Here is a 25,357-nt window from a genome sequence, read left to right on the forward strand (position 1 = left end):
ATGTTAAGCTTCTGGGAAAATTAAAGGCAGTTAAGAATCATCCTCTTCCTGGTTGAGTGGAACAAGTCCTTGTTGTTTCAACTTGTCCTGCCCACCACCGATGAGTGAATGGGAAGATTGGGAATTTGGTAAGACCACTTTCAGGGAAAAACAAGTACAGTAAAAATACTCGGGAACCTCAATTTCCCCTTACCTTTCCCTCTGCCCTTGAGAAGTGTGTTAAAACTAAGATAGCATTAGGTGACTTCTCCCAAGAGCAATGTCAAAGCTTTGACAGAGCATTGCTGAATCATCCAGAAAGATGGGCAGAAAGCTGAAGTCAGTGAGTAGATAGAAAGTAGTTGGTTTCATTCTCAAAAATACTTGCTTATATATATCATCAATAACAAAGAATTTTAATACTGTTGAAAAGATTTTTATCACATTCTAGCAAAATTTTTAAAAAGGGTAGTGTTAAAACATTCTGACCCTTTAAAAAAATATGTTTAAATACACGTCAAAGCTGCGGATGGACTAAAAAATTAACTTCTTAAAAAAGGATGTGGCCATAATAAAAAAAAGAACATTTTTATACATAGGATTTTATTTTGCACTGCTATAACAATTTCATTATAGACCAAGGGAGATAAAAGAAAAAGGGTAAAACCACCACACTGAGTAAATTACTAAAGCTTTTCTACTTTTAACAGGATTTTCCATCTGGTAGATTTATTGTCATATCCCCTTCAAAACAGACAAGATGCTTACCATATTTTAAAGATTATAGGTTGCCACTGAAAGAAAAATTTTACACAGTCACTGTACATCAAGGTTGAAAAACTGTCCTGCATGAAAAATATACTTAGAAATCATGTGAATAAAAGGAAAAGAAAACATTATTGTTGAAAGAAAGATTAAAGTCCTCGCAACGTGCCATCTACACGTGGACACTTGTTCCTCCTGGAGTCACTCAGGTGCAGGGAGTCCTTGCTTCTGCCCAGTTCACTCATCATACTGTGTTTTTACCCAATGGGATACATTAAGGCAAACAAATCCTACTCTGAAGAGGTCTTAAAGAAATTGTGGACAAATAGCAAACTTTTGGCATTAAAACAGGTTAACACATACACAGCCTTTAGTAATAATGTACATTTAAGCATATTTCTCTTGGACGAGTACAAGGAAAAATGAACATGCTTGTTAACAATGTCAAAAAGTTTTAAAATTCAGTGTCCAAGCAATTCCTAACAATGCTTCTGTAGCTTTAAGCTCTAAACAGTATAGAATTTATGCAAATGCATTAAAGAATTCAAGCTTGGCAAATTACACCCAAGCAGGTTATTAAACTATATATACAGAAAGTAAATGATAAATACAGAATTAAAAGAGTCCTTCTGTTTTCCTTAGAGCCTTGAAAATTGACAAACTTTTGAGGACAGTTCTATAATATTAAACATTAGGTAACCACGCATGTGGGGAAACCTAACTCCACAAACTGATTTAAAATACTCAGGATGACTCTGTAGTGTTTCATACAATTCAGTTCGTAGGTAGGGGCACGAGACAACATTTAACAAAAATAATCACATCAATTGACCTAGAAATCAAATGCAAATAGATATGAATACAATCTTCAAAATCTGTCTTTTTAAGTGAACATTAACCATTTATTCAAAGTTATACAAGAATTTGAAGGATTAAAGTCTTCTGTGACATAAAGCCATTTCAAATAGTTTCATGTCTCAGCTGAGCGGGAGGAGAGGGTGAAAGGGTAGGTGAGCAGCCCCTTTCGGGCAGTGAGACCGTACAGACAGACTCAACAGCAGCCTCCCCCGGCCTGCTGTCCTCCCTGACTGCCTGCGTGTGTGGCATTGGTAGCAGCATGCTGAGGGCCAATTTTAATGCCGTTTGCCTGCAATAAAAGAGAAAAGGATAATATAAAGGTCGAGTTTAAGAAATCCTTTGGTTTCTTAATGGTACGATATTACCAAACAACTAAAATATATTTTAAAAACACATCTATTAAGCAAATTTTTGGCAACAATTAGGACAGTATCTCTCAAGGAATGTTTCTTCATTTTAAAGTAATACTGTGGAAATATTCCTAAAGACAATTCCTTATCATGGTCGGGTACTAGGTTAACAGAAACCAGAGTGCTGCTTTTAAGGGAATTCTCACAATGGAGAGACTGTTTAAAACTAAAGCATTAAAGGAGGAAAATGTGCAAATCTTATGCCGCTCTCACACAACGGACAACCTTTCCTCTAGACAGCGTTTCTGCTCCATGTTGAATCAGCTGTACAGGCTAAGGGCATATGAGTGTTCTGTGTCATCAATAATTTCTATGATCCCCAAAGACATGGCAGCTTGCCAGGAACCCACACACAGAGTGGTTCTTTCATTCATCAAACTCACACTTATGTCTTAACCCTCACTCCCTCAAGTGGATTTTACCTAAAAATACAACACACGGAGAAAAGTAATACAGTAGCTTCAGAAATTAAGCTCTTAAGGAAACTTGACGTCACAGTAAATCTCAGATTTATAGTGCTTGGCAGTTGTTCTGCAACAGTAGTAGCCTTGGGGTTTCTGGCACTGGCTCAGTATTGACAGCAGCTGATGTGGTTTCTTTTCGCTCTTTTGACTCCTCTTTAATAAAAAGCATGCCCTATGGCTCATTGGTTTTGCCCCCTCTGGGCTGGTAGCAACTTCTTGAGGAATCAAGGAGTCAGACTTGGCAGTAGGCCAAATAAATCGCACGGCCTGTTGGCTCCTGACAGCACGTTACAATCAAAGCCGCACCAGGCACAGTAAAGCAGTCAGCTACTATATGAAACCAGACACAATGAACGTGCCCTTTTTCATAGAGGCCCAATTACTGTTCAATTTATATGGCATTAGTCTCTGAATGGTGTCGCTGCGAAATTAACTCAAGATCTACTGCCATAGAAATTTTATCACTACAGATTAAACTTTATCACTACAGATTAAAAGAAATAAAAAAATCAAGTACTTTTTGGAAACCTTGGGTGAACTGTTGCTTGTTTTAGCAAAGAATACTCTGCTAAATAAAAATAAAAAGAGCCTCTTGTGTCCTGGCCGAGAGAGACACCCACACAGAGACACACACACACACACAATGTCCTCCCAACACAGGGCCTTCCTCACTGCACCTGGGGAAGGCAGAAGGGGTTTTCTCTCGGAAGCAAGAGATCCTACCATGGACTGGCAAAAACATTTATGTAAAAGTAAATAATATACCTGCTTACATAAAAATTCTAAAATAAATAGGGATAAATGCATAGTGGGAATTTAGGTCAAAATGATGGCCTTTGGTAAACACTCTGAATTATCTGCTTCAAATTTTTATATTTTATCCTAATCACGTTGATCAAATCTGGCTCAGAATAATTTTACAAAAAGAGAGAAAAGAAAAGCAACCCACAAAAACAAAACAACCAGCGCCAACTGCCAATTACATGTATTAACTCGGTCTCCTGAAAACATGCTATGCTGAACTGGGAGTAATTTCCAAATTGGGCATTTCCCTCTTCCGCACCAGACAACAGAGAGAGCATCCTGCACTAGGAACATTGCACATGCACATTTACACACTAGGAAATTATTCCCCAAAGCAGACGACACCATATGGATGTGTGGATGAAAGTGGATTTTCTTCTCTTTGGAGGATTTCTATTATTTTGCACTGTTTGCAATAAATGGATAGGGTCACTTACTTTAATCTGTTTTCATAGATAAACTGATGCTTTACAAAACATAAAGATTCAGCTATTAAACAACATACAACAAACATTCAATTACATGATTATAACCTAATGTTTAACTGACAGCATAGATCCATTTTAGGAATTTTTAAAAATATAAATTCTTGACTCCAAGTAATTAAAATTCAATTCTAGATTAATTATTAGCCAATTATAGTTATATATTTATACCTCATTATTAATGTCAAAGACTCCTTCTTGGATTTTTTCATAAATTTCTTTTGCTGTATTAATAAATGCCTGAAATATAAGATAGAGAAGTTAATTTAAATTATTTACAACCACATTTTATAAAAAGGTCTATAAAATATCACAATGTTCAACATAAGAAAATCAACCAATGTAATACATCATATCAATAGAATAAAGGACAAAAATCAAATGGTTGTTTTAATAACTGCAGAAAAAGCATTTGACAAAATCCAACACCTTTTCATAATAAAAGCATTCAACAAACTAGACACTGAAGGGGACTTCCTCAACCCGATAAGCCACATCTAAGAAAACCCAGAGCCAATATCAGACCCAGTGGTGAAGTGTGAAAGCCTTGCCTAAGATTCAGAACAAGACGAGGACGTGTGGGAACTGACACAGTCAGTCATAAAGTAGAAACAACACACCTGTTCACCAGCTGGTGAATGAAAACAAAAATGTGGTGCAACTCATACAATGGAATAATATTCAGCCCTAAAAATATAAAGTACTGATTCATGAGACAAGGCGGGTGAACTTTGTGAAGTAAAGTAAGTCAGATATGAAAGGTCACATAGTACGATTGCATTTACGTGAAACGTGCAGAAGATGTCAATCCACAAATGGAAAATAATTATTGGCTGCAAGGGATTACGGGAAGGGAGGAATGGAGTGAGGAAAATATTCTGGAAGACAGTGGAGACGGTCGCATGACTCTGAATATACTAAAACCCACTGAATCATACCCTTTAAAAAAGGGTGAATTTTATGATATGTGAATTATATTTCAAAAGAAAAAAAATCATGGCTGGGGAAAGGGGAGACCAAAACATAAGAACAGCACACATGTGAAAAATACATCAACTAGATAAGCTGAATAGACACCCATGATATAACTAGCTTATTCTTGGAGGTCACTGTTCCACACAGGATCCTGTTTGCCAGACAACCTGTTAGTTAACATACCGTTCAGCAGGGAAAGGATCAAAGGGTGCTTATTATAAAGAGATAAAGGCAGTTCAGCTTCTATGCCATGTTGAATCAAGTTTCACCCTTTTCCCACATAGCATACTACTAAATTAATTCATAAACAGCCTATATTTAAGATAATAAGATATTTTACACATTATTGCCAATGCTACAGAAGATGTATACAAACTCAGCTTTGAAACCACCAAATTTGAGAGATAATAGTGTTAATATTATATTCAATTAGCATTCTATGAAAATTCATAAAAGAAGGTTGTTCTCCACTACTACTGATACAATTCAAAATTTAAAAAGTAAACAGGTCCATGGAGCAGAACACATCATACCTTCCATCTTTTCTACACTGGAAACAACCGACTGCTGAACTTGCCACCAGAGCTTTTGTTTCCTAATTAACAGGACTGATATGTTTTCACCTTTAAAGGCCTTACAGCTCCCCAGAGTAATCAATCTCCTGCAGCTCAATTACTGCACCAAGAACACACCAGTCGGTGCCGGGATGTGCGCGACAGTGGCGGGGGCACAGAGGTATGAATATGCATCAGCTCTAAGTGGCTGATCGAATCATCAGAGAGGGTCATGAGAACTTGCAGCAAAATAATGAGAAGAATTAATCACTGCAGATTCACAAGGCACTAAGGAAGCCAATGTGCTTTTCATGTGTGCGCATTGGAGTTAAAGTGAAGGAGAAATTGGCTTTCAGCCAACCATGAATTGATTCACACTCCTCAAAATGGAGGTTATCCTTATAAGTAAGGGAAAACCTAATTCTATTTCCAATAACATGTCAATTACAGTGATGGCCGGGCTAACTAAACATTGAAGTCAACAGATTCATAAATTCACAGGGCTGGAATCCTTTTCAGGGCACCCACACTGTGTACATTTCACTAGAACATCAGACAGAACCACAAGGTCGCATAAATGAGCTATAACGTCATATAAACAAGCATTTTTATTATGAAGATCATTACACATGCCAATGGATGTAAATAAATTTATTTTTTTTCCAATCTGTTGATGAATTACTTTAAAAACTGGCTTAAGAAAGCTACATTTTTATTTATGCTAAATTTTCTAAATCACTACTAATTTTATCACTTAAACAGTACACAAAGCTTTGTTAAGCAAGCACCTTCAAGAATAGTTGCACCCAATGGACATAGGATGTATTTTATATCTGAAAAATAAGCAAATAACTCAATTATAATTAAATATAACAGTTATCTTTTATAATTACCATCATCTCAATGAAATACTATTTGGACAATACTGCATTTACTTGTCATCCAACTCTGAATACATATTAAAGACACTGAAAAATATTTTCCACTTCTTTCAGCACATTACAGAGAGGATACTATATAAATGGATTGTTTCATTTACATCATAGCAATGATTAATAGTTAATATGTTACTAAATGATTAATGATCAATTTTAATGATACCTTAAGAGTTTAAAATCAATGTAACAGATGTAGGCAGTAGTATACCTCTTTTATGCACTGAAACTGAGTTCCAAAATATGACACATTAACCAAATACTGTTAAGGTTTAGTAGAGATAAAATAAAACTTCTAAGAGAAGAGCCTTGTCTGCCACAGATAGTAACTGTCCACTAAAGCTGCAAAGCATTTCAAAACTCAGAAAGACAAGAGATAACATATCTGTTATAGTAATTGACTAGAATTTTCTTTCATTGCTCATTTCACTCCAGTCACTAAAAATCAATCTCCATATATATTTTCCTTTTTTTACTGGAGGATAATTGCTTTACATTGCTTCTGCTATACAGCAGCGAGAATCAGCCATACGTATACACATATCTTCTCCCTCTTGAACCTCCCTCCATCCCACCCCTTCATATATATATATTTTTAAGGAACAGATGTAATAGTCTGAAATACCTCCAGAACACAGAAAAAAAAAAAATCGAAGTAATTAACATTAAATCATTACAAAGCCTTTATACCAGGCTCATGTTTTGCCTTTTACTTATTTTTTTCGGTTGCAATGCATAGCATGCACGATCTTAGTTTCCTGACCAGGGATTGAACCCGGGGCCCCGGCAGTGAGAGCGCCAAGTCCTAACCATTGGTCCACCAGGGAATTCCCTAAAGCTTATGCTTTAATAGGACAGTCTTAAATTGAAATTCCTTCCAATTTTAGACATCATCTTAACTAGTTTTACTTTTTCTATTCCCTAGGCTACCGAAGCAAATTATGATAAGGAGGGGAAAGACGACTGGGAAAGCGAGCGAGTGAGAAGGGTGTGTCTTGAGTGGCTGGTGGGGATGCGCATGCGCAGCATCAGGGACCAAGCCATGCTCCGGATTGGCTGCGGAGCCGTGGGCCTGCACAGACCCGGCTCACAGCTTCTGAAGGAAGAGGCCACGTGTTGAGCAAGATGGCCCAAGTCATCAAGGAGAAAGGCTCAGGATTTGCTGTTTAACGTAAAACAAAACACATTTTTGAAATGCCTTCATCATTCTTACAGATTTCAATGTTACCAGGGAAAGGCTGTGTAGCAATTAACTTACCTGGAATAGTTATTTCCTTACTCTCACAAAAATGAAGCATGATGATGGCGGAACTCCAGAAAATTTTCAGCACTGGTTAATTAACATAATACTTTGAAAACATGACATCCTAAAGATCATTGCAGCTTTCTACGACACATTAAGTCAGAAAATAACCCTAACCACAAATGTAACATTCATCTCTATTCCATGTTTCAAACAGTCAAATCTGAATAAAAGGTTACAGGACAGGAAAACAAACCTGCTGAGAAACTGATGTGAAAGGGTTTCACTAGGCCTGTGAGACAATCCAGGCAGAGCCATGGTTAAGAAGCATAAACAGATTTCCTTGCAGCCAACCTACCCTGGCGAGGCCTGGCCTCCCATGCAGCGCCCACGCCGGCACCTGAAGCCCAACTCTCTCTGTTTCCCATTAGCTCCCGGCTCTGCTCCCCTCTGATTAATTGCCATGTCCAGTTCCTTACCTTTATTAGCCATTAACTGCGTTCCACTTCAGACACTAATCTTTCAACCCCTGGCAGTAGTTACCTGAGTGATGCTTGATAATACCTTGCCTTACTGAGGTTAAGTTTTCAGGGACTTCTATAGCACAAATTAAAATACACATAACCACAAAAAAATAAAGTGTATATCCCACCTACCACCTGGCCATTATCCAAGGGCACCTACTCCATTGTTGACTGAGCTGGTACTTCTCGGGGTATGGATGAAAGGTTCGGGGATAAGGACGATGTAGATAGATCCTACTGCTGCTGAAGTGAACCAGTTTAGTCAAAAGGATCTCAGCACAAGTGCTGATATTTCAGCTGCAGATGCAGGAAAGGTAAACGCTCTGCCCTGACTGACAGAGGGAGGGTGTGTGCAGGGCAGGATGGGGACAGAGCCGGCTGTGGACAGTGCGCCCAGAGTGCCTTCTCAGCCAACAAGAGGGAGCACAAAGGGGAACACGGAATCATGGTTTCTTTTTATTAGGGGTTTTACAGTTTTTAAGGCAAAATATTGAAAATAAATAGTCTACAACAGAGTAACACTTAAATTACTTCCTTGTGTAACATGCTGCCACCTGGTGGCTAGATAAAAGTTACAGCATCTGTTAGGTGAGAATTCAAAATAAATAGAAGTATATCAGTTTTACTTAGACATCTAGAATAGATGTTAAAGAGCAAAGTACCCTGTAAAATAAGCGACTCTTCGGTTCTCCCTGAGAACTGGGAAAAAGAACTCGAGTGTTGCTGAATTCTCATCTCCATTGCTTAATCAATGCCATGGACAATACTGGTGTTCACTTGCCAAAGCTTTTATATTAACCCATATTTACCAAGTATTTACTGTATGGGTCGGTCACTATGCTAAGTGATTTACATAGGTTCTCATTTCTGAAAAGAAGTTCAAAATATGTGTAAAAATGAGGAAGTTAATTTTGTGGGTTAAATCTGTACCTGTAAGCTTGTGAGCAGAACAGAAGGTGGGGCTCTGAACCAGGCTTGGGGGGGCGTCAAAGGCCAGTGTCGCCTCTTACCACATGCAACCTCTCTGTAAAATGGGGGCCACAATGATGCCTACGCCACAGACTTGTTGGAGGAAGAAGGTTAAGCAGAGACGAGCACTTGGCTTGTAGGTACACCTTGGCGCAGCTCCCACCACCACAAGGATATGAGGGCAAGGGATAGCTTTGGGAACCACAGGAGAAACAGGTACATAGGAGCAGAACCCCCAGTGAATTAAAACATCCTGATTAAATAAAACTTAAGTATCAAAAGGTAATGTGTACACAGTGAGCCCTCAAGAAGAAAGTGAATTGAGATAAGACTATGATATTATGCAGAGACAGGACAGTCTTGTGAAAAGGACATCAGACTAGATTTCAAGATGGGGCAGTTTGCACATGAAGCTTCTTCAAATTCTGTGACTGATTCTATCTGCTTTAGCTTCAAGGGGAGAGGCCTCCCACACACAATGACTTCTAACTGTGCTTCATGGACACCCCACAGGGGCCACCCCTGGGGAGATGAGTGAGGAAGGAGGCCACCAGTGGCAGGAGAACCAGGGCACAGTCCCTATTCCACAGCAGAGCTGTTCTGCTCTTCTTTCTTTCATCCAGTTTCCTGTGTTCTATTAGAAGAGAGAACAGCTGCTGAATCTACTGACCTGTAATAATTCTCTGTACAGACAGCACAGAATGAGCTGCAAAAGGAGAAACGACTTGCCCAAGAAGAGGCAGGCAACACTGGAGCAGAAGCAGGATGAAGATCCTGCCCACATTTATACTTTTTATTAGGATCTCTTATCTTCAATACAACTCAAAGGAATTTTCATTTATTTTGCTTATGTGGCCATTAAAACTGAACATAAAACGCACACACTTCTCATATCCTTTAAAAAAAACTTCTAGCTAGCTAGAAGTTGTTTTGGATGGCTAAGTTTGTTTTTGTGTTACTTATAACACAGAGATATATTTAAATCTGTAGTTAACTTGGTTCTTCCATTCAATAAGCGTACTGAATACCTGATTTACACCAGGCACTGAGCATGCAGTTACATACTCAGGTATATGCATGTTTTGATTTCAAGGATGTGGTAACACAGGACAGATGTAAACCCAAGACTGGAACACAGCACAGAAACTTCCACAACAGTTGTTTAGAAGGGTAATGTGGCATGACTGCTTCCACTGGTAAAAAACACTGTCCAGAGAGAAAACCCTGTGAGCGAACGCCTGAAGGATAAGCAAGCTCCCACTCATTTATTAGAAAAACCAGGGGAGGAAAGACCCCTCTGCACAGAGGGGCAGATTTTAAGCTTAGTTAACATGGAAGCTGGGGACAGTGAGCCATGGGAGATGAGGATAAAGAGGTGCCCATGGAACTCTGAAAAGGGAAGAAGTCTGGGGACAAAATCAGAGGGTAGCTTAGAGGAGGAGTTAAGAGGAGGCAAGGCTGGTGACAGGAAGGCCAGTAAGGAGTTTTGGACAATAATCAAGGTAAGTGGTGAAGGCCTGACAAATTATAACAGCGGCAACCACAATAGAAAGCAAAGACCAAACTTAATATCTCCTTTGGAGAAATTAACAGGACTTGATAAAGAACAGGGAAAGGATGATAAGATGTTTAAGGATGATTCCATTTTTGGCTTAAGTGACTGAGATGGAAGGGTATGTCGTGAATCAGGTTTTAAGGAGGGAATGTAAAGTTTATTTTAGACACATGGAACACTACTGCTGATGGGAAAGCCTCGAGAGCTGGTGATCTATAGAGTTGTGTGTGTTTAAGTGTGTGACATGCACATAGCAGCATTACTGTCTTCAGAAATGTGAATTTCCCTGGTTTAGAAGTAGAGAAATTGGATGTAACTTTGAAAAGTTAGTCTGGTTCTGATCATTCCTGAAGTTCCCTAGGATGATGGCCAAATGGGGTTGGGGGTGGGGGAAAGAGGAGAAACCTTTTAATCTTTGGAAGAAAGCAGTAAACATTTATTACACTAAACCCCCCTAGAGGGATGTTGGAAGCTTGCTAAGGTCAGGTCAGATTTACAGTGAAAAGCCCTGTAGAGAGGACATCATTAGAAATCTGGGCCGGATGAAGCACAAGCTGGAATCAAGATTGCCAGGAGAACTATCAATAACCTCAGATATGCAGATGACAACACCTTTATGGCAGAAAGTGAAGAAGAACTAAAGAGCCTCTTGATGAAAGTGAAAGAGGAGAGTGAAAAAGCTGGCTTAAAGCTCAACATTCAGAAAATTAAGATCAAGGCATTCGGTCCCATCACTTCATTGCAAATAGATGGGGAAATAATGGAAACAGTGAGAGACTTTATTTTGGGGGCTCCAAAATCACTTCAGATGGTGACTGCAGCCATGAAATTAAAAGACACTTGCTCCTTGGAAGAAAAGCTATGACCAACCTAGACAGCATATTAAAAAACAAAGATATTACTTTGCTAACAAAGGTCTGTCTAGTAAAAGTTATGGTTTTTCCAGTAGTCATGTATGGATGTGAGAGCTGGACCATAAAGAAAGCTGAGTGCCAAAGAACTGATGCTTTTGAACTGTGGTGCTGGACAAGACTCTTGAGAATCCCTTAAACTGCAAGGAGATCAAACCAGTCCATCCTAAAGGAAATCAGTCCTGAATATTCACTGGAAGGACTGATGCTGAAGCTGAAACTCCAATACTTTGTCCACCTGATGTGAAGAACTGACTCACTGGAAAAGACCCTGATGCTGGGAAAGATTGAAGGCAGGAGGAGAAGGGGATGACAGAGGATGAGATGGTCAGATGGCATCACTGATTCAATGGACATGAGTTTGAGTGAGCTCTGGGAGTTTGTGATGGACAGGGAAGCCTGGCGTGCTGCGGTCCATGGGGTCACAAAGAGTCGGACACAGCTGAGCGACTGAACTGCAATGAACGGTCCTGTGGAACTCACGATACTGAGTACAGGGCTAAGGGGGCAGAAACCCCTCAGTTTACACCCACATTCCAGCTCTACAGAACACCTGCTCCACCACTTACAACACAGCCCAAGGCAAGGAAGGTGTCATCTCATTCTGAATTCAGTCTGTAGATCTCCAAGTACCAGGAGAGGACACCAGTATTAACAAGAGGCCTTGAAACTGGTCTTAGTTGCTGAAGTCTTATCATCACGTGCTTCCCCCAAGACACAGAAATCCACTGATCCTTCAGGTTAGATGGCCTGGCAGATTACTACAATCTGTCTCTGGGTTAGCACGCTGTATTTTCAGTTATCTTCTTGGCTCTTATCTTTAGTACCTTAGTAGCTAAATCAGGAATTTCCAGCCCTGATTTTTCAATAGTTTAAGATATTTTTAATTACTAAACTTTTGCCTTGATTTTTTTTCACATTTATGTTTTTTCTGGTTTCCCACAAATTTCCAGTCTTAACTTTAAGCAAAACTGATCAATATAGGGAAAAATCACCCATCAAATGGCTAAGAGACTGGGAAGAATATCTGACGCAGTGACAACATTTTGACAAATAATATTTCATTGACACAATCACCTCTGGGTCCTAGAGGGAATGCAATAATGTCAAGTTTTGGTAATTACAACTCTGAGAAAAAGAAATTTTAATGTAGAGAGGAAATACAAAGAGAAAAACAAGGTAGGAATTATAGAAGCAAATATATCACTTCTAGAGCATTTGGACATCTTTAGAAAGTTGGCCTGCTGCTTCTGGGAAGGGGTACTTTCTCTCGCCTGCTGTAATCTTTGAGGCAGTTATTCCTGGGTCTAAAAAACCCTTTCAAACCACAAAGACTCTTCAGGTAGCTACCAGAGGGAGCTCCCAACCAAAGGAGAAGCAGTCTATTCATCAGTGTTTTCAAGAATCTCACAGGTTTTAGAACACTTAGGGCAAAGAAGGGTTTGGACAGAATTCTACCTACACATTAACAAGCAGGACCAAAGCAGAAGCTGACTAAATACTGCAGGGAGAGGAGAGGGATTAAAGAAATTAAGTCAATAGTTAACCATCCACACATTTATCTACTGTGTGGGGGAAAAACTGTGCGAGACACTTGGAGATGCCAAGAAAAAAGATGGTCCAGGTTTTCAAGGAATTCTGTCCTTATGTTGAGCCAACGTGAAAAACAAGAATCATGACAGATTCATGAGAGTGTGAAGATAAAGCCGTGACCAGAATGACACTGGAATGAATAAGCACAGAGAAACGAGCACATAAGGGGGACTGTGTGGATGGTGGGTGATGGTGGAGGGGCGGGGTGTGTGTGTCCCATGTCACAGCATTCCATGAGGAGGAAGGAGACTTGACAACATCCTTGAAGGCTCAGGTTGGAAACGGGGCATTTCAAGTGCCGAGAACACTTTCTGTGGATGCACTCCCAGTTCAACATGAAGAGCGAGGAGGGGAGGACTGGCAAATGAAGGGCCTGTCTTCCAAGCCAAGGAGTTTGATTCTGAAGCTTGGGGGGGAACCACTGGAGGGTTTTAATAAAGCTGGAGAGTGAGATTCAATTTTCCTTTTTTAGAAAGGTGTTATAGGCAAGAGTGTGGAGGACTGAAAAATGAAGATGGGAGTCCAGTTAGGAAGCGATCATAGAAGAGGACAGTGTGAGAGATACCTAAATTAACAGGCAGAAATAGTAATACACACGTGGAGAGCAACACACAGTGACTGCGTGTGAAGAGGCAGGGAAGGGGTGCTCTGGATACAGGAGAGGGGACTTCGCAGACTAGAGGAGAGAAGGGGCAGCAGCGCTCAAAGTGGAGCTGGACACACAGCCTAAGAAGGGTGTTCCTGGATTCAGGTGATAATTTCAACATGGAAAAAAAAAGACAGTAAAGGAGTCTGGGAGGCACAGATAAAAGGATTATGATATCATGAGCTAAGAAAAAAGGAAGTTTATAGAAGAGTGAGTGGTCGGAAGTATCACATACTCCCCAGGGACTGTTAAAAGTAAGAAGAGAAAAGATTTGTTAGGTGAGGCAACTAGGAGGTCCAGCAAGACCCCGGCTGTGATGGCCAAAGTCAGACTGGGAAACTAGCTCTGAAAGAGAAGGAGGAAACAGAGTGTGGCACGCAGGCTGCTCACTGCAGTGGCTTCTCATGCAGCAGAGCACAGGGTCTAGGCCCGTGGGCTTCGGCAGTTGCAGCTCTCGGGCTCCAGAACACAGGCTCAGTAGTTGGGGTACACAGACTTAATTGCTCCATGGCACGTGCAATCTTCCCAGACCAGGGATCAAACCTGTGTCGCCTGCTTTGGCAGGTGGATTCTTATCCACTGTGCCTCCAGAGAAGTCCCCTTTTTGTGTGATTACAGATGATACTGTATTTTAAATTTTGGTGTTCATTGTAGATATATAGAAATACAGTAGATTTTAAAAATATGCCTTGTATGCTATGAACTTGCTGAACGAACTTATTAGCTCTAGTTTGTTTTGTAAATCCCCTGGCCAGAGGACTGGAAAAGGTTAGTTTTCATTCCAATCTCAAGGAAGGGCAATGTCAAAGAATGTTCAAACTACCACACAAGTATACTCATTTCACATGCTAGCAAGGTAATGCTAAAAATCCTTCAAGCTAGACTTCAACAGTACATGAACTGAGAACTTCCAGATGTACAAGCTGGATTTAGAAAAAGCAGAGGAACCAGAGATACCAGAGATCAAACTGCCAACATCTGTTGGATCAGAGAAAGCAAGGGAATTACAGACAAACATGTACTTCTGCTTCACTGACTACGCTAAAGCCTTTGATTGTGGGAAAACTCCTAAAGAGATATGAATACCAGACCACCTTACCTGCTTCCTGGGAAACCTGTATGCAGGTCAAACAATAGGTAGAATCAGACATGGAACAATGGACAGGTTTAAAATTGGGAAAGGAATATATCAAGGCTATATACTGTCACTCTGCTTATTTAACTTATATGCAGAGTACATCATGAAAAATGCAGGGCTGGATGAATCACAAGCTAGAATTAAGGCTACCAGGAGAAAAATCAACAACCTCAGATATACAGATAATATCACACTAATGGCAGAAAGCAAAGAGGAACTAAAGAGCTTCTTGAGGAAGGTGAAAGAGGAAAGTGAAAAAGATGGCTTAAAATACAACATTCAAAAAACAAAGATCATGGCAACAGGTCCCGTCACTTCATGGCAAATAGATGGGGAAACGATGGACTTTATTTTCTTGGGCTCTAAAATCACTGTGGATGGTGACTGCAGCTATAAAATTAAAAGATGCTTGCTTCTGGGGAGAAAAGCTATGATAAACCCAGACATCACATTAAAAAGCAGAGACAACACTCTGAAAACAAAGGTTTGTATAGTCAAAGCTATGGTTTTCCCAGTAGTTATGCACTATGGAAGAAATGGACCATAAATAATGTTGAGTACCAAAGAATTGATGATTTTGAACTGTGGTGCTGGAGAAGACTGTTGAGAGTCCCTTGGACAGCAAAGAGATCAAACCAGTCAATCCTAAAGGAAATCAACCTTGAATTTTCATTGGAAGGACTGATGCTGAAGCTGAAGCTCCAATACTTTGGCCACTTGATACAAAGAGTCAACTCAATGGAAAAGACACTGATGCTGAGAAAGACTGAAGGCAGGAGAAGGTGAGGAGGATGAGATAGTTGGATGGCATGAATGAATCAATGGACATGAGTTTGAGCAAATTCAGGGAGATAGTGAAGGACAGGGGAGCCTGGCGTGTTGCAGTCCTGGGGGTCACAAAGAATCAGACACGACTGAGAGACTAAACAACAACAAATTCTTGGAACTTCTACAGAGATAATCATATCATCCACAGATATAAACAATTTATTCCTTCCTTTTTGAGCTGTATGCCTTTATTTCACTGCCTTTATGCCACATACTTATATATTCTGGAAGGAACAAAACAGAAGAACAACACAACTTCCGGGATTGCCACTTACTCTTGAACCCAATCTGAGGTATATGAGGCAAAACTAAACCAAGGGAACCACTGCTACATCATTCCTCAGATCCCAGGGGGTCTAGCTGGTTGGCCTTCTTGCCACCTTTCTGTCTTCTTATAACTGTTTTACATATAATGCTCAGAGTTTCAGTTGTACTCAGCAGGAAAAGTAGGTGGAAAGTCAGTCTACTCCATCTTCCCAGATGCAGGAGTCCTTTGGTTATTATTTTCATATTCAATTAGTTTCTAAGTTGTGTACAGATTCAAGATTGATTTCCAACTCAAGATTGATTTCCTTTGGATCATAGAATGGACTTCCATCTTCTTAAAATATTTTATCATGAAACATTTTCAGCTTTTAGGTAAGATCTCACATGTTATACTATGCAATGCTTATCTATGAATCCTTTAAAAATGGAATTTAAAAAGATTATCTCTTAATATCCTTGGCTTCTGAGAGGCAAATTAATTTACATGATTAAGAAAAGCGCTGTTCTCTCAAGAGTATGGAAAATTCCTGCCCTGATCAAATTTAAACAATTATTTTCATTATTAACCACAGAGACAGAATTTTTGTAATAATGCTGCCAAAACATTAATGAAGTATACTTCATTTAAATGTTCAGTCAAATGACAATATTAATTTTCTACTTATAAATAAATACCTACTGTGACTTGTTAAAAATAAGAAAACGAACACAAAGGCTTTAGAGTTAAAACCAGAAATTCTGAATTACTTTCCGGTAGTGGCCGTCTTGTCATCTGACTTCATAAGACAGCTCTTTCATAAAATAGAGACAGTTCTGCTTTTAAGGTTCTCAAAATCAACGAGAAAATCCACTGTTAATTATCAATAAGGATATGTTTCTTATGTCTTGAAACCACCACAACACACTAGCCCCTCCAGTTTAAAATCCAACACCTCTAGGAAAGGAATGCATCACTGAAACAGGCAGCTTTCTGTCTATTTTAAGTTAAACAAGAGGACAGAATGGACTTCTCTCTGGGTTTGCTATGTAAAGTAAAACATTTTCGTATGTCATCAAGTTGCAATTAATTGGTAACACAGGTAAAGCATTAGTTGGAGCCTGTAAGAAACATATTAAGGACAAGCACAGAGCACCACATTAAGTGGAGATGAGCAGGATATCTTACCTAACAATTCTTCAGTGAAAACACCAATGCTGCTAAACTACTATAGTCAACTTCTGGGTTCAACAGGTAATTAGACAAGTATTATTACTAATAAATATGTACTCACTGTTTACTATGTGGAAGGCACAGTGCTAGCTGTGGCCTAGGACCCCTATCCTTAAAGCAAGTACTTCTCCAATCATTTGCAGAATCCCTTTCTGCAGCTGCTTTTAAAATTCTTACCCAGAAGGTGGAAACTCCAGCATTACTCTGTGCAAACTATATACTTAAGTCTCATTTCTCCTTTTTATGAACTAGAGTGTAGTCATACATTTACCTTAGAGAGGATTAACTGCCTATTCCTGCATGTGTAGTAAATAAATACAATACCCCACATACACAAAGCACAGAAAAATATGGCATGTTCAGAAAACTTCCACAGTTCAGGTTGACAATAGAAATAATTGAGATACCACAAATCTTATTTATTAAATGTGGCAGAATTCCCATGTTGTGTATAATGTTACACAGCAATAATACTTCCTCTATTTAAGCAGAAGTGGATGCAAACAGCTACAAATGTTTAGTGTCTTGAAACACTTCCAAATTTCATTAGTGTTCTTTTTTTTCCCTCTTCAGCCACATTAAAAAAGATTTTAGGGAAGTATATACAAAGATCTGTTAAATCATTCTGACTTCAAGAGAAGGCTCAAAATATAATTTAAGAATCTGATATAACATGAATGTTACAAGGTATTTCAAAGTAGAGACATTTTCTACTTTCAACAACTATCTGTGTCTAAAAAGCTTATGGGGTGTAACCAACAAATGATTAACAAATGACTGCTATTATGTAGAATGATAAACATCTTTAAAAGGCCTTTTATTTACCTCTTCTACATTAGAAGCAGTCTTAGCAGAAGTTTCCATGAAGATAAGTCCGTGTTCTCGTGCAAAAGCTTCACCTTCTTCTTTTTTCACTTCTCTTCTAGATTCTAAATCACTGAACATGGGAAAGAAAGGGCTCAGTTATCAACCAACACAGTACAATTAGATTCAAAGTTGTGCTGACCAATCTTCCAATTAATTTTTCACACATAATAATCAACTGCATTATCCTGCGTATTATGAGAGTCAAAGTGCACACTACACTGCTTAGTTTCAAAGAACTAACAATCCAAGCAAAGAAAGATTCTAAGTTAGAGTCCCAGAATGCTAAAACCAAAGAAACTCAAAGGGAACATCAAGCCTCAAATCCCACCTTTGAGTACAGTAGGTTCCGAAAGAAGGGAACTATCTTACTCAACATAATGAGAGAGCAAAATTACACTAGACTCCTCATCCTTCAGCCAGACTCAGAGTCAGATTATGATTAAAAATAAGTCACACAATCCTCAGAAACTACAGGAAGTTGACTGATAAAATTCAAAGTACTAGTGAAACATTAATTATTTATCCTAGTTGGTTTAATTCCCAATAAAACTGTTAATGAAAGGAGAGAAGAAGTCTAATTTAGAAATTTTGGACAGAAGTACGGTATTCATTTTTTATCATACTGGAATTGTATTAGTTAAGGTAGGGGTAAAAAGTAGCTGTCTCTTCTTCAAGTGTGTTTTATTGTTTTTAAAAAAAATTAAACTCAGTTTGCATAACTGGATGAAGATAATCTAGCCAACTGAAATCTGGGGGCCTCCTGTGTGCCAATTCATTTCCAGGATCTGGGGACAGACCACTCATCAAATCAGACATAAAACACCTTGCCCCCACCATCCCCAGCCATCTCATGGTGCTTATATTCTAGCAAGAATAAAAAATAACGGTTGGGGGGACACCCTCAACAGTGATAAGGCAGTGTGGTACTGAAATTCAGCTCCCTTATCTGACGATCATCCTTAAGACTTCTGTTATCTGAAATTAGCCTTAAGCTACACAAAATCTTCAAGAAAATACTTTCCCTTAATCCCATTTTATGTGCATCAGTTCAGTTCAGTTGCTCAGTCATGTCCGACTCTTTGCGACCACATGAACCGCAGCACACCAGGCCTCCCTGTCCATCACCAACTCCTGGAGTTCACCCAAACCCATGTCCATTGAGTCGGCGATGCCATCCAACCATCTCATCCTCTGTCGTCCTCTTCTCCTCCTGCCCTCAATCTTTCCCAGCATCAGGTCTTTTCAAATGAGTCAGCTCTTTGTATCAGGTGGCCAAAGTATTGGAGTTTCAGCTTCAACATCAGTCCTTCTAATGAACACCCAGGACTGATTTCCTTTAGGATGGACTGGTTGGATCTCCTTGCAGTCCAAGGGACTCTCAAGAGTCTTCTCCAACACCACAGTTCAAAAGCATCAGTTCTTCGGCGCTCAGCTTTCTTTATAGTCCAATTCTCTCATCCATACATGACCACTGGAAAAACCATAGCCTTGACTAGACGGACCTTTGTTGACAAAAGTAATGTTTCAGCTTTTTAATATGCTGTCGAGGTTGGTCATAACTTTCCTTCCGAGGAGTAAGCGTCTTTTAATTGCATGGCTGCAATCACCATCTGCAGTGATTTTGGAGCCCAGAAAAATAAAGTCAGCCACTGTTTCCCCATCGATTTCCCATGAAGTGATGGGACCGGATGCCATGATCTTAGGTTTCTGAATGTTTGTGTATGCCTTATTTGGGGATATTTCAAGCCACTCACAAGTTTTCCCTACCAGTATCTCGGATGATGTCTACATTTGCAAATGTTATATTAGCAGAGGGTTAAGGATGTGTACATATAAGGGGTTGTTTGAAAAAAAGAAAGTGGCACTTCAGTGTTCAGTTCTTCTGCTTTAGCACTCATTTCTTCAGTTTTCCAGGCATAAAATCATATTGTTGTCTTTGACTTTTCACCCCATTCAGTTCAGTTCGTCGCTCAGTCGTGTCCGACTCTCCGCGACCCCATGAATCACAGCACGCCAGGCCTCCCTGTCCATCACCAACTCCCGGAGTTCACTCAAACTCATGTCCACAGAGTCTGTGATGCCATCCAGCCATCTCATTCTCTGTCGTCCCCTTCTCCTCCCGCCCCCAACCTTTCCCAGCATCAGTCTTTTCCAGTGAGTCAACTCGTCACATTCCCACTTAAATCACTTTTACTACTTAAGTATCTTTCTTTCCTAAATCATTTTCTTAACTTACACTTTCTTGTTTAGGGTATTCTAATTGCCGGGAGAAATATCAATAACCTCAGATATGCAGATGACACCACCCTTATGGCAGAAAGTGAAGAGGAACTCAAAAGCCTCTTGATCAAAGTGAAAGAGGAGAGTGGAAAGGTTGGCTTGAAGCTCAACATTCAGAAAAACAAAGATCATGGCATCTGGTCCCATCACTTCATGGGAAATACATGGGAAAACAGTGGAGACAGTGTCAGACTTTATTTTCTTGGGCTCCAAAATCACTGCAGATGCTGATTACAGCCATGAAATTAAAAGACGCTTACTCTTTGTAAGGAAAGTTATGACCAACCTAGATAGTATATTAAAAAGCAGAGACATCACTTTGCTAACAAAGGTCCGTCTAGTCAAGGCTATGGTTTTTCCCGTGGTCATGTATGGATGTGAGAGCTGGACTGTGAAGAAGGCTGATCGCCGAAGAATTGATGCTTTTGAACTGTGGTGCTGGAGAAGACTCTTGAGAGTCCCTTGGACTGCAAGGAGATCCAACTAGTCCATTCTAAAGGAGATCGATCCTGGGTGTTCATTGGAAGGACTGATGCTAAAGCTGAAACTGCAATACTTTGGCCACCTCATGCGACGAGTTGACTCACTGGAAAAGACTCTGATGCTGGGAAAGGTTGGGGGCGGGAGGAGAAGGGGACGACGGAGAATGAGATGGCTGGATGGCATCACTGACTCGATGGACGTGAGTTTGAGTGAACTCCGGGAGTTGGTGATGGACAGGGAGGCCTGGCGTGCTGTGATTCATGGGGTCGCGGAGAGTTGGACACGACTGAGCGACTGAACTGAAATGAACTGAATCCTTTAACTATTAAAAACTTTCATCTTTGTAGACTCTGCTTTCTAATTTCTTATATAATCAATTCCAAATGCCACAGTTAAGAAAAATCTATGTCATCTGTCATTCTGACTAGGTCACTATCTTTCTCAAATGGTTCCACTGGCTCCCTACAGCTTAATTCACTTAACTCAAAAATGGCTTACTCTCTGTCTCCAGGTTTACCCCAATTCCTCTTATCTGATAATAATCCCATTTATCTCTGTTCATCGCCATTCACTCTTTGAATGTCATACATTTTTTTTTTTCTTAGTTTCTCTCCTAAAAAGTCTTTCCACAGCTAGTGTATCCTAAAGAACTACCCTTCTACAATCATTAGAAACATGTTTGGTATACACTGTATTTTGCTCTTTTCAAAACTGAACTATAAGCAGCAACCAAATTTAAGCCACCAGTAAATGGCTTCTCCGGTGGCTCAGTGGTAAAAAGCTGGCCTGCCAATGGAGGGTTTGCTCCCTGGGTTGGGAAGATCCCCTGGAGAAGGAAATAGCAACCCACTCCAGTATTCTTGCCTGGCAAATCCGACGGACAGAGGAGCCTGGTGGGCTATAATCCATGGGGTCACAAAAGAGTTGGACATGACTTAGTGACTAAACAACAGCTGTCCCAGTCTCGTTTTAGACACAAGGAAAACACCAGTAAGATAAAAGTGTGAAAATTTTCTTTATTCCTCAAATATTCTCCTCTTACTATTTCACAGATCACCACTGAATGGTAGTATGAATACTTCCATATTACTGAATACAAAGACCAAAGCTTCCCTCCAATAGCCTTAATCTTAAAAGAATATTGATATTTGAGGGGAATGACAGAATCAATCCCCCATGGATATGGAGGGACAATTGTATGTTCTCTTAACAGCAAACCTAAAATAACACTAAAAAATTTAATCTACTCAGTATAATATTTACTTATGTTACTTTTTTTAACAGCTTTATAGCAATATAACATTAAAAAAAAAACCCCACACATTTAATAGAAAATTTGATGAGTTTGATATGTGTATACCCGGTGAGGCCACCAGTCTCCTCATTCCCCACTGTAATTCACCCTTTCCTTCCCCTGTGCCCTAGGCAACTAATGATCTGCTTTATGCTACTAAAGAATAGTTTGCATTTGAGAGGGTTTTATATAAATGGAACAACATGTCTCCTTTTTCATCTTTTTTCTCAGGTAAATACTCAGGAGTGAAATGGCTAAGTAGTAAATGAAACGTGTGTTTATTTTCTAAAGAAACTCCTAAAATTGTTTTGCAAAATCATTGTATCATTTTATATTCCCACCAACAGTATGAGAGTTTCAATTTCCTCTAAATCCTTGCCAATACTTGTTAAGTTGATCATTCTCTTTGTAAGTAATGTTTGACAAAATCAGAATCCCTAAAATTTTATGCTTTCTTCTAGAGTTTTTTTTTAATACCTTTAGCTCTTATACTGAGTTCTATAATCCATTTCCAGTTACCTTTTGTATATGGTGTGAGGTAAGGATCAAGGTTAATTTTTTGCACATGGCTATTCAATTGTTCCAGCACCATTTGAAAAGATTACCTCTTCCCCTACTGAACCACGGCATCTTTATCAATAAACAAACTATATACGTATAGATTGACTTCTGATTTCTCACTCTTTTTCCCTGATCTATGTCTATCTATGCCAATATCAGACTTATTACAGTAGTTTTATAATAAATCTTGAAGTCACTTTACTGAAATTAGTAAATCCTCCAATATTAGTTATTCTATGACCTTTCAGTTCAGTTCAGTTCAGTTCAGTTCAGTTCAGTCGCTCAGTCGTGTCCGACTCTCCGCGACCCCATGAATCACAGCACGCCAGGCCTCCCTGTCCATCACCAACTCCCGGAGTACACTCAAACCCATGTCCACAGAATCGGTGATGCCATCCAGCCATCTCATTCTCCGTCGTCCCCTTCTCCTCCCGCCCCCAACCTTTCCCAGCATCAGAGTCTTTTCCAGTGAGTCAACTCGTCTCATGAGGTGGCCAAAGTATTGGAGTTTCAGCTTTAGCATCAGTCCCTCCAATGAACATCCAGGATTGATCTCCTTTAGAATGGACTGGTTGGATCTCCTTGCAGTATAAGGGACTCTCAAGAGTCTTCTCCAACACCACAGTTCAAAAGCATCGATTCTTCGGCGATCAGCTTTCTTCACAGTCCAACTCTCACATCCATACATGACCACGGGAAAAACCATTGCCTTGACTAGACGGACCTTGGTCGGCAAAGTAATGTCTCTGCTTTTCAATATACTATCAAGGTTGGTCATAACTTTCCTTCCAAGGAGCAAGCGTCTTTTAATTTCATGGCTGCAATCAGCATCTGCAGTGATTTTGGAGCCCAAAAAAACAAAGTCTGACACTGTTTCCACTGTTTTTCCATCTATTTCCCATGAAGTGATGGGACCAGATGCCATGATCTTTGTTTTCTGAATGTTGAGCTTCAAGCCAACCTTTTCACTCTCCTCTTTCACTTTCATCAAGAGGCTTTTGAGTTCCTCTTCACTTTCTGCCATAAGGGTAGTGTCATCTGCATATCTGAGGTTATTGATATTTCTCCCAGCAATCTCGATTCCAGCTTGTGCTTCTTCCAGCCCAGCGTTCCTCATGATGTACTCTGCATATAAGTTAAATAAGCAAGGTGACAATATACAACCTTGACGTACACCTTTTCCTATTTGGAACCAGTCTGTTGTTCCATGACTGGTTCTAACTGTTGCTTCCTGACCTGCATACAGGTTTCTCAAGAGGCAGGTCAGGTGGTCTGGGATTCCCATCTCTTTCAGAATGTTCCACAGTTTATTGTGATCCACACAGTCAAAGGCTTTGGCATAGTCAATAAAGCAGAAATAGATGTTTTTCTGAAACTCTCTTGCTTTCTCCATGATCCAGCGGATGTTGGCAATTTGATCTCTGGTGCCTCTGCCTTTTCTAAAACCTGCTTGAACATCTGGGAGTTCACGGTTTACATACTGCTGAAGCCTGGCTTGGAGAATTTTGAGCATGACTTTACTAGCGTGTGAGATGAGTGCAATTGTGCGGTAGTTTGAGCATTCTTTGGCATTCCCTTTCTTTGGGATTGGAATGAAGACTGACCTCTTCCAGTCCTGTGGCCACTGCTGAGTTTTCCAAATCTGCTGGCATATTGAGTGCAGCACTTTCACAGCATCATCTTTCAAGACTTGAAATAGCTCAACTGGAATTCCATCACCTCCACTAGCTTTGTTCCTAGTGATGCTTTCTAAGGCCCACTTGACTTCACATTCCAAGATGTCTGGCTCTAGGTCAGTGATCACGTTATCGTGACTATCGTGGTCGTGAAGATCTTTTTTGTATAGTTCTTCTGTGTATTCCTGCCACCTCTTCTTAATATCTTCTGCTTCTGTTAGGTCCATACCATTTCTGTCCTTTATCGCGCCCATCTTTGCATGAAAAGTTCCCTTGGAATCTCTAATTTTCTTGAAGAGGTCTCTTGTTTTTCCTATTCTGTTGTTTTCCTCTATTTCTTTGCATTGATCACTGAGGAAGGCTTTCTTATCTCTCCTTGCTATTCTTTGGAACTCTGCATTCAGATGCTTATATCTTTCCTTTTCTCCTTTGCTTTTCGCCTCTCTTCTTTTTACAGCTATTTGTAAGGCCTCCTCAGACAGCCATTTCGCTCTTTTGCATTTCTTTTCCATGGGGATGGTCTTGGTCCCTGTCTCCTGTACAATGTCACGAACCTCCGTCCAGAGTTCATCAGGCACTCTATCAATCAGATCTAGTCCCTTAAATCTATTTCTCACTTCCACTGCATAATCATAAGGGATTTGATTGAGGTCATATCTGAATGGTCTAGTGGTTTTCCCTACTTTCTTCAATTTAAGTCTGAACTTCGCAATAAGGAGTTCATGATCTGAGCCACAGTCAGCTCCTGGTCTTGTTTTCGCTAACTGTATACAGCTTCTCCATCTTTGGTTGCAAAGAATATAATCAATCTGATTTCGGTGTTGACCATCTGGTGATGTCCATGTGTAGAGTCTTCTCTTGTGTTGTTGGAAGAGGGTGTTTGCTATGACCAGTGCATTCTCTTGACAAAACTCTATTAGCCTTTGCCCTGCTTCATTCCGTGCTCCAAGGCCAAATTTGCCAGTTACTCCAGGTGTTTCTTGACTTCCTACTTTTGCATTCCAGTCCCCTATAATGAAAAGGACATCTTTTTTGGGTGTTAGTTCTAAAAGGTCTTGTAGGTCTTCATAGAACCGATTAACT

At 39.9% G+C, this 25,357-nt stretch overlaps 1 protein-coding gene across 1 annotated transcript in view; it reads right to left on the bottom strand.

Moving 5' to 3' along the window:
- Positions 1 to 1,620: 1,620 nt before the first annotated feature.
- RAB2A (RAB2A, member RAS oncogene family) overlaps positions 1,621 to 25,357 on the bottom strand; it is a 73,820-nt gene continuing 50,083 nt past the window's right edge. Inside the window, exons 6-8 of the mRNA XM_055431579.2 lie at positions 17,939 to 18,050; positions 3,937 to 4,005; positions 1,621 to 1,891 (exon numbers count right to left, since the gene is read on the bottom strand). Of these exons, the coding sequence (XP_055287554.1) occupies positions 1,796 to 1,891; positions 3,937 to 4,005; positions 17,939 to 18,050 (277 nt within the window). The 3' untranslated portion in view covers positions 1,621 to 1,795. The remainder of the gene's footprint in view (positions 1,892 to 3,936; positions 4,006 to 17,938; positions 18,051 to 25,357) is intronic.

This window comes from Moschus berezovskii, chromosome 16 (genome assembly GCF_049115385.1).
Source record: "Moschus berezovskii isolate FMDL1 chromosome 16, NW_MosBer_1.0, whole genome shotgun sequence".
Classification (NCBI taxonomy): Eukaryota; Metazoa; Chordata; class Mammalia; order Artiodactyla; family Moschidae; genus Moschus; species Moschus berezovskii.